The sequence below is a fragment of the Alligator sinensis genome, unplaced genomic scaffold (genome assembly GCF_000455745.1).
Source record: "Alligator sinensis unplaced genomic scaffold, ASM45574v1 scaffold432_1, whole genome shotgun sequence".
NCBI classification, from domain to species: Eukaryota; Metazoa; Chordata; order Crocodylia; family Alligatoridae; genus Alligator; species Alligator sinensis.
Window position 1 is genome coordinate 2,439,327 of NW_005841998.1, and position 10,294 is coordinate 2,449,620.

At 41.0% G+C, this 10,294-nt stretch overlaps 1 protein-coding gene across 1 annotated transcript; it reads right to left on the bottom strand.

Annotated features, from left to right (window-relative positions):
* Positions 1 to 5,278: 5,278 nt before the first annotated feature.
* On the bottom strand, positions 5,279 to 10,288 carry LOC102383113 (toll-like receptor 2). Its single transcript, XM_006021588.2, has 2 exons — positions 10,243 to 10,288; positions 5,279 to 8,308 (listed from the first exon to the last, which is right to left on the bottom strand). The coding sequence occupies exon 2, from the start codon at positions 8,305 to 8,307 to the stop codon at positions 5,680 to 5,682; it is 2,628 nt and encodes an 875-aa protein (XP_006021650.1). The 5' UTR covers position 8,308; positions 10,243 to 10,288; the 3' UTR covers positions 5,279 to 5,679.
* Positions 10,289 to 10,294: the final 6 nt, after the last annotated feature.

The window sequence follows — 10,294 nt, forward strand, 5'->3', positions numbered from 1 at the left end:
AGCAAATAAGCCAGGAAGCAGCAGGCCAAACACCCCAGATCAGGCATGGAGCACAGGGCTTGGAGCAGAACAAAGCAGCAGCTTGGGCAGGGGAAGGAGATCGAAGTGGCATTTGGGGAGTTCCAGCCTGTAATGGCTGCTTGGAGCTGGGTGGACCAGGACACAGGGGCAGGGGATGCCACATGCATGTGCACACGCACACATACACATGGTAGCCAGGCAGTGTGGTGGAGAACAGCTCCTGCAGCTCCCTCCAGGTAAGTCTATAGGGGCAAGGAGGGGCACAGGAGATGTCTGGGGGGTGGGGGGCACGTGCCCCCAGATCTCTGCACCCACAGTGGGGCATGGGGCTGCAGTCTAGTCAAACCAGCTCAGGCAGGAGATGCCTCTGTGGCACAGCAGATGGGACCCAGCATGGAAGTGCCGTGCCACTATGGCCATCAAGGTGAGGTGTCCCCTGCCCGCAATGCCACCACACTTTACCTTGGTAGCCATGGTGACACAGTGCTCCTTCCTGTGCTGGGTCCCACCTGCTGTGCCACACAGGCAGTTCCTGTCCAGAGCTGGTCTGGCCAGGTTGCAGCCCTGCACCTTGCTGTGGGTGCAGAAATCTGAGGGGGCATGTGGCGCCCCCCTGGTGCATTGCCTGTGTTCAGCTGATACCTATATATATTAGTGGCATTTCATTTTAATTGTGGAAAAATGCAGACTGGATTTTTTAAATTTTAATTGTGGAAAAATGCAGACTGGATTTTTAAAATCAGACAATGTTGGATTTTTAAACAGAAAACAAGGTTCCCTGCTGATCATTGATACCAAGTATGATTTTTCTGTATCTCGGCCCTACAATCAGGTGGTGCAACTCACACATCCATCATCAGTGTGGTTTCAAATTAAGCCTGATGGGACTGTTACAACTCCTGGTGTAGCAAAATACTCTAAAATTCCAGCAGCTATAGCAAAAGAGGTAAAATAATTTTTAGTATTGAATTTGACTAATATAAGTTTTTTTGGTTATTTTTGTGGCACAAAAGTGCTAGTGTAATTTTAAATGTATATTAAAAAACCAACAGTATTGTTTTATCCTCATTTAATATGTAAATGTATATGTGTGTGTATATATATGTGCCCCGCCAGAATTACAATAACATGTGCATTGCCACTGCATGTCAGCAGTGTAAATTTACAAATATAAATAATATTTTACTGCAAGCAATTTTCCTTGGCATGGTTTGTGTGTTTTCTTTTGCAGAAACCATGATGTAATCAACCTAGTAACAAAGGTGACTGATAAACTACGAGGCCTCGGTACCATCAACAGCATTTTCTTCACATAAGCCATGGTTTTTCTACAACAACGAAGATTGTCTTGTCTGTCTTGTGTTGTTCATTTTATTGTTTAATTTATTTAGTTGCTAAAAGTTTAAATGCATATAAATATCATAGAGGTGTAATAAAAATTATTGGGAAATACACCATCTAAAAATTCAACTAATCTGTGGATCCCAGACCAGGACATTTCTGGTCAGGAAGGCTGTCCTGCTCCTTAAAGTAAAAAGTAACAGTTTATATAGAAATTCCAGGTTAAAGGCACTATGGTAATATGTGTATTCTTTATAACTGTGGTAATTTATGTTTTATTTTTGTTATTTTCCAGAAAAATCTCATTAGCATTTGCATGTAATATATATAATGTTAACATACCAGGTTGTATAAAAAAAATCTCATTAACCATTTTTTTTAAAAAAGAAAACAGGAATATACAGAGATGGTGAGAATGATGGTTAAAACAAAGTTAAATTTTGCTCAACGATGGTGTACTGCCATTTGAGCAGCTGCAACAGACTGAAAGGTAGGTCTGCCTTTTGTAATTTAAGTTATTACCAGATTTATCAACTATAAATTGGCAAGTACCTGGGAAAGAAACCTATTAATGGTACATACCCCATCTAAAAAGATGCACAGGTTCTACGGGAAATATCGCACACAATCTTGGTGGTAGCAAAAATATGAACCCATAATATGCTCTATGGTTCAAAGAAAAGGCTGCTCATGAAAATCAAGCAAAGTAAAAGTTTATCCACACAGGGATGGAATAAATGGGCAGATAGTGCTGGAAAAATCAATCAAAATTGTAGGGCTAAACCATCATGGGACACAGTGTTGGGTGCAGCCAGCACTGGCATGGGCCTTTCAAATTTAATTGGAATCAGGAAGTACTAATGAATAAATTAAATGCTTTTGGAAGCACACTGTTTCACTTAGGTGGTCATATTGATGAAAGTTTAGCTCTAATCATGTTATTCCAGATGTCATTGGCTGACAGTGAAAACAATGGAAAGGGAACACAGAACTGATACTCGGGTATTGGCTGATACTTTAATACATTTTGAGGAAAATGTATCTGTTGCTTTAATGTGTGTACAAACACAGTTATGGTCTCTGGGTATAGTTCGCAGTCTAATTAACAAGGAGCAAACTGGCATATACCTGTGCAATTAAGAAATTTGATTTGCAGTACTACCAAGCAACCAGCATGGTTACGGCCTTATAACAAATTAATAGAATTCAAATATGATTCTGATACTATGGCTTTATCGCTTCAAATTGAAGCTATAGTAAAAGCAAAAAAGAATTTAGTGTTTCTTATTTTTGTATTAGGAGCACGAATTAATGGAACTATATTACTCCCCTGAGTAAATAGATATTGGGGTAAAAAAAACTGCGGGGAGATATGAAGCTATATCCACCACCATGTGCGCACACCACTCAAAAGGTTTTATTTGTTTGAAATGTATGTTGCAACCAAACTCTGTACGTCTTAGTGTGGACAATGGGGTATGCCAATATACCATAGACAGCGCCAAGCTGTTTGAAACCCACCAGCTCTCGGCCACACTGAGTTTGTCACCTTTAGGCTTTCTTGACCTTTGGTCACTTCAAACCTTTCACCTCTAAGCTCTTCAGTCCTCGACTGCACCAAGCTTGATACCTTTAAACTTCTTTGACCCTCGGTCACTTAAAGCTTTTTACCTTTACCTCTATGCTCCTTTGACTCTGTCACTCAAAGCTTTTTACCTTTAAGCCCGCCAACTCTCAGCTGCGTCAAGGTTTCACCTCTAAGCCTGCCAGCTCTCAGCTGTATCAAGCTTTTTACCTCTACCAGTATCAGAGAAAAAGCCTAACATTTTTCTCTTATTTCTTGGGCATTTACGGCTGAGGGGTGTGCACCCCAAACATCAACAGACAAACATTGATGACCACAATATTACTAACAATAACAGACATCAATAACCGTGGGATCTGCCATCCCCCTTTCGCATTCTCCACCAATTAAATGTTGTGCGTACAGTGTGAATTAAAAACAAGACAGAACCTTATCAGGGGATAAGGCACAACGCCGCATTTATCGGAACATAAAACATGCAACATGAAAAGAATAAAGAACAGTAAGGTTATTTGCTTCACTCATTCCCATGCATATTCATTCATACAAAGAAACAAACAAACACACACAAATAATTAGACAGTCCTGCAAAGGTTAAGGTGTTACCAAGTTTTTAAAGTTGTTCAAAGTCAGTCTGGTGGCTGGCCAGGCTGACCAACAGAGTTGGAGTCAGGTCTTGTTGGACGCGCCCAAAACTCCTTCTTGCAGGTGGAAGAGACCCAAAACCTTGTCTTTGTGTTCATTCTTTATAGTAATAGCTGTCCATACCAGTCTACGGATTCTGCGGAGTCAGACGCGACGGCCATCCTTCTTGTCCTGTTGGCAGGCTGGGATTGGTAGATTATGATCTTCTGGCTTTGTGATCTGCAGTCTTCAGGGGCTGTCACTTGCAGTCTTCAGTCGTCAGGATGGAGCATGATTTAGTGTTTGGTAATCCTTCACTGCTGACTCGACATGGCTGCAGCCCTTAAGCATTAAACCACAGAAGGCTATTTTCACTTGCTGCAAAAGGACTGTCTTCCTCCACGCTATCACATATGTGCATCATTCGTTCTTTCGTTACCTCTTTCCACATACACCAGACATACCGCAAACCCTTACACAAGCATTTCCCTTATACTAAATTTAAGTTCTAAATTCATGAGACCAATAGGTCAAATACATTTATGGTAAGCAATAGGAAATTTAAAATAGATGGCTAATTCCAAGCACTAATAATGACTGATCAAATTATAGTAAAAAGTAAATCATAACGAGATTAACTTTATCTTAATCGTTAAATCTTTTCCTTATATAAAAAGATAAATAACAAAATAAACAGTCAAAGCAATTATAGTCAATAACAAGATAAGCAATCAAACCAATTATAGTAACTGCAATACTACAGACTTGGTAGCAGCTTACTGTTATATCAGGGGAATACATCAAGGGCTTGGCGAACAACTGTTCACCAGGGCACCATTGGGGAAAACCAGGAGTAATGGCCACAAACTCCTGGAAGACCGTTTCAGGCTTAACACTATGAAAAACTTCTTCACAGTCAGGGTGTCCAGACTATGGAATAAGCTTCCGTCCACAGGTGGTGCAATCGCCTACCCTGGAAATCTTGAAGAGGAGACTGGACAGTCACTTGATCCCAGTTGTCTTTCCTACCTAGTGCAGGGGGGCTGGACCTGATGATCTTGTGAGGTCCCTTCCAGCCCCTAACAATTGAATCTATGAGTCTGTGTTCTGTTTGGTAGTACCCCTCATTGTACTGTCTGCAATTTGTTCTACTGTCAGTACTTTAGTTACTGGATAAGGTCTCTCAGTATGGACTTGAAATAGCTTGGAACACAATTTCAGATTGTGTGTATGACTAGATTTTTTTTCTCTTCCTCATAAAGGATTTCATGAACCATAGGTGAAAAGTGCTATTTAAATACTCTGTATTATTATTTACTGTGATTTTTTTTGTCTATAAAAGAAGTTTGAGGACATTTCAAGATATATTAGTGACTGACAGTGTGTGGGTTTCCTGGACAGCAAAACATTTGTCAGTCTGAGGAACTTGTGCTCTGAAGCCCTAGTCTTCTATCTCATGGTTCACCACAATTCCAGCAATGTTGGATCTCAGTATGTTAGCTGCATCTGTGCCTTTGAAGAAGGTTACCTTTTTCTATGGTCCAAGAAGATATTTAGGTTATATAATACGACCTGAGCTTCTCTTTGGTTAAAGCAAAGTCTGCTACACTTCATGAAACCATAAAGAAATTTAAAACTGCTATAGAAAAATAAAATCAAACCTAAAAAAGTGATGACTTTATCTTATAAATGTTCAAATTTGGCTGGATGATAGCTTCTTTTTAAGAAAGAAGGAAGACACATGGGAGAATATATTTTAATAATTAACCTCTCATTGGATTAATCAATTTGTAGAGCTACTTCCAAATTTCAAAACAATAGGCTTTGCAGAAATTAAAAACATTGCAATATGCTTTTATTTGGCCGCACAATTTCCGATTACAAGCTTAATGTATTCTTCTACTCCAGGGGTCAGCAACCTTTCTGAAGAGATGGGCTGCAATAACGTAGCTCAGTCTGAGCTGGGCTGGTGCTTCCAATCCAGCCACTGCCACTGCTTCTTCCTGCTGTTGCTGCTAACACATGTATTGGCCAGTCACTGATATCTGGGCTTCACAGCTTAAATTAATTCATTTGGTGGGCTGCATCCTGCTCACCAAACCCCTGTTCTAGTGGCATTCCATCTCATATGTATCTTGATTCAGTCCATTTTCGGCTTTCAATACAATTGGGTCATTGGATGTTTTCAGGACAGCTGTTAGCTGGTGCCAGAATATTTTTTGTTTCTGTTCTTCAGGGCTCCATTTTAAGTAGGTTTTCCTTTTCAAGAGTTTTCTGAGTTTGCTGAATTTCTGTGGCACACTGTTGGGTGGGAGGTCTTCCAACACAACCATAATGAGGGAATCTTGATTTTCATTCAGAACCCGGTGTTCGGCAAAATACAGCTCATACTGACACCAGCAGCTGTTTACAAAGCTGGGAGAGAGAACAAACAGGACTTTATGGCTGTTCTCTATACAATAAAAAATGTTCCCAAGAACTGGATGCCCGGGTTTGAAATCTCTTTCATGGTAACATATTTTAAACCCCTTTGTTTCCAGTTTTTCCAACAAATTCTCTTTAGTCCAACTTGCATCATTTTCACTGTATGAAATGAAAGCATCATAGGCCTTGCTTTCGGGCCTCTTCTCATATTGCCTCCGTTTTGCCATGCACCAGTACCAGCCCATCCTTATGTACCAGGGTCCATCAAAATGCCAGCATAAGCTTGTTATTACTGACATGATCAATATGGCTGGACAAGCCGTAATAGCCATTTGAATGCCAAAGGAACAATGCACAAGCGTTAGATTGCTTTTCTCAACCAATGCACCCCTTTTATCTGGTGGAAAGCTGCATCTAAGACTTTCTCTTCCATTTATCAGCAACTGTGGGCTATGGATATATGTATTCACAAACCAGTACAAGTCACAGTTACAGAAAAAATGCTTTCCTTGAACAGTTAAAACATTTAGTTTTGTCAAATGGCCAAAAGTCTCTTCCACTATTGTGGTAATGGCATTGTTGCTAATGTCTAATTCAACCAAGGATTCTGGGAGAGATCCAGGCTGTAGAAATGAGATCTTATTTCCTGATAAGTTAAAATATTTCAGTACTGGAAGAAATTCTGCAAAGTGATCTGGGAGCTCTGAAATTAAATTGTGACTGCCATCTAGATTAGTGAGTGCAGAAAGTGGGCTGGTGGTATCTATTTGGGTTATTACATTTCCAGAAATGTTGAGAAATTCAGCTTTCCTCAGGTTTTCATTTAAATTTAGCACCTTTAGCTTATTTTTACTAACATCATATTCTGTCAAAGTTAACAGAAAATATGCAGGAGAGAAGTCTGTAATTTTATTGCTTTGAATTTTAAACACTGTTAAATTGGATAGAGATTTAAAACTAGGTGGTATTATTTTAATGTCACTGTTGCTTAAGTCCAGATGCTGCAGAGAGCTTGGTAAGTCAGGGAGTTTAGAGATGGGGTTATTGCTAAGGTCTAAAAATAGCAGTTTTTTCATTGTACGAGCAAACCATTCGGGGAGTTCCACAATAGAACAGTTAGACATTTTCAAGTACTTTACTTTTTCTGGCAGGCTTTCAATAGGTGTACCTTCTCTGGTATTAACCAATGAGAGTGCAGCTATACGTACAGTTCCAGGCTGGGACTTGCTTACATTTTTCCCAGAGTCGTCTGAATTCACAGTATAGATGAACTGATTTCCTTGAACATATATTCTTTCCAAGTTAAATAATTTTTTATGAAAATTTTTGGGTATATGATTTATATTTGTGTATGATAAATCAATTATTTTAATAGTTGAAGGCAGACACACTGTATCTAAACTGTTTAGGGGATTGTTACTGATATTTACAAACAGAAGCCTGCGGATTGGAAAGTCACAAATTTTTCCAAGCTCTATATTGCTGATTGTTATTTTGTTGTAACTAGCATCAATCGACTGTGCATTTTCCATTGGAAGAAGGAGGATAAATAGTGATAAGAGATCAATTTCCAGATTATTGTGACTTATATTCAGTTCTACAACACTGTCCAGGTGACCTTTGCAATGACTGGCATCCATTTTTTCTGTCAGTTCTTCCTCAGACAGATTACTTTTTGATAGATCAAGCACTCCATTTATTGGCTTGCCACAGATCTTGTGCCTTAATGTAGATGAGGGAAACACCGTTCTGTTTTCATCTACTCCCTGAAGGTCCTGTACAGTTCGACTAAACTTGGAATGACCATTTACCAGGCCATGTGAATCTTCAGGATATCGCTGCTTTTCTGCTGACACAAAAGACTCCAAAGCAGCTTCTGATGACCTTTCAAAATATATATTATGTTGTGGAATCCCAGAAGTTTCACCTGTTTGTAAGAATGTTAAATGAGGTGCAAGATAAGGAATTCTGTGCAACTGGTCATTAAATGAAAGATTTACAGAAACAAGGCCGAGTAGGTTCTCAAAGGCACCAGGTTCAATGTCCTGAATCTGATTGTAGGAAAGATCTAAAACTTCCAGAGCAACAAACCCTTCAAAGTCTCTTCTGGTTATTTTTTCAATAACATTATGTGAGAAATTGAGGACTCTTGAAGTTTTTGGAGCTTGTGCCTCATGTATAGATGAAAGGTTTAAGTAAGAGTAGTTAGAAAATTTGAAGCCATACATATAAGATGTTCTTTGAGTTTGGAATCCATCTGCTCCATTAAATAAAAAAGCAATGAGGTAGAAACGAAGAATGAGGATACCCATCCTACACAGAAAAAAAAATGTAGAAACCATCAGTATAATCCTCCCTACATTAGCTATAGACTAATAACCTTAAAGCAATTTAACTCTTGGCTTATTAGTATAGAAACTGTCTTGTTCCTTATATGCCTGGTCCCATATTTTTTAATATAAAAAAAAGCCTACAGCTTTACTCTTATTTTCAAGAGACAAATCTGAAAGAAATTAGATGCTTTGATCCAAGGGACCATGCTATTCACTGCATAGCACTCTAAAGAAAAAAAAATTGAAGTTGTTATTAATGCCAACGTGGTATAGTCAAGCTCTGAGTGTTTTTTATATTGCCTTCTTTCCATTCCAGAAGCAAGAATACATTCAGGCTTGCCATATATGGGTTTGGTGTCATATTTTTTATTTGTACATCCAAGAACCATTTTGCTGGTAATGGTCTGATAGCAATGGCTCCATTAAGTAATTTAAGAACAATGTGAGTGGGCACTTCATGTAAGTGTCAAATAAGCCACAGGCTAACAGTGGTCCCGTGTCTTATAGAACTGCCAGCGATAGAGTTCTTACAAAACATTTGTCCGTCTGAGGAACCTTGTGCTCTGAAACCCAGTTTTGTGTCTCATGCTTCATCACAGTTCACAATGTGATAATCATGAGACAGAAACCTAGTGTTTCAGAGCAGCAGGTTTCTCAGATTGACAAATGTTTTGTCAGAACTTTACCACTGGCACCTGACTTACTTTAATCTTAATTGATGTAAGTGAAATTTGTCAATTTTCACTTTGAAGTAGTGTGTGAGATATCTAGGATTATATTTTGAAACACATGGGAGTTCAAGTCTATTTTACAGATCAGCTGTTTAGAGCTTCACCTTGCTTGTAACTTTGTTAATCCCCTTCTCCGCTGCCATTCTCAAATCTACCTCTCCCTTGCTGCTTCATATTGCCTTTCTTATGAACCTTTTCAGTGACAACGCACCTCTGCTGAAATCTTCATTTGTGCTTCTGCCTTTTCACCATGACTGAAGCATATTTGTGCGTGACCTCCCCATGTCTGGTATATAAAAAACAGCCCTTTGGCCATCCATCAATTTTGCACTTGGTCCAAATTATTTATAAAGGCAATGAATTTGTTTAAAACAAAAGACAGAAGCAGATCTTTCCACAAACCCATTCTCTGCTTCCACGTGTATCAACCTTAACCTAAACTTTGCAACCTTAACTTGGACCATGGCCATGTACCTCTAACTTAGAGAGCTGCACCCAGCAATCCTCTCTCCATCTGAACCCTGCCTGAATAATTGGATCCTCTGCATTTACTGAGTACTACCAAGTATCTTTTGAATCACCCACACCTTAACCCCAGCGACAATGGTTTGGAGGCTGGGGCACATGCCTCCTGAGGAGAGGCAGAGGGAACTGGGCTTACTGAGTCTGGACCAGAGAAAACGGAGAGGGGATTTGATTGCAGCCTTTGCTCCCCGAAGGGGGGTTGGGAAGAGGATGGAGCGGGGCTGTTGTCAGTGGTGGCGGAAGGCAGGACAACAGTGGTCTCAAGCTGCAGTGAGGCAGGTGTGGGCTGGACCCGAGGAAGAACCCTCTCCCTAGGAGGGTGGTGAAGCCCTGAAACAGGTCACCCAGGGAGGTGGTGGGATCTCCATCCTTGGAGGTGTTGAAGACTCAGGTAGACAAAGTCGTGCGTGGGCAGATCTAGTTGGGGAGGGTCCTGCTCTGAGCCGGGGGTAGGACTGGGTTCCCCCCCAGCCCTCCTCTTCTACGGCTCCAGCCAGCGGGCGGAGCTGCCCCAGGCTCCGGAGGGCCCCGCGGGATGGGGCTGCTGCACCGCCCGTCGCCGCTCCGCGGGGCAGGCCCGGCCCGACCACGCTGTGGCCCCACGCGGAGCCGCCCTGTCCTCTCCGCTCCCTCCCGGCCCGGCCCGGCCCGGACTTGCCTGTTGTGCCGCCCGCTGGTGCTCCCCGCCGCTCCCGCTCGCGTCGCACCGG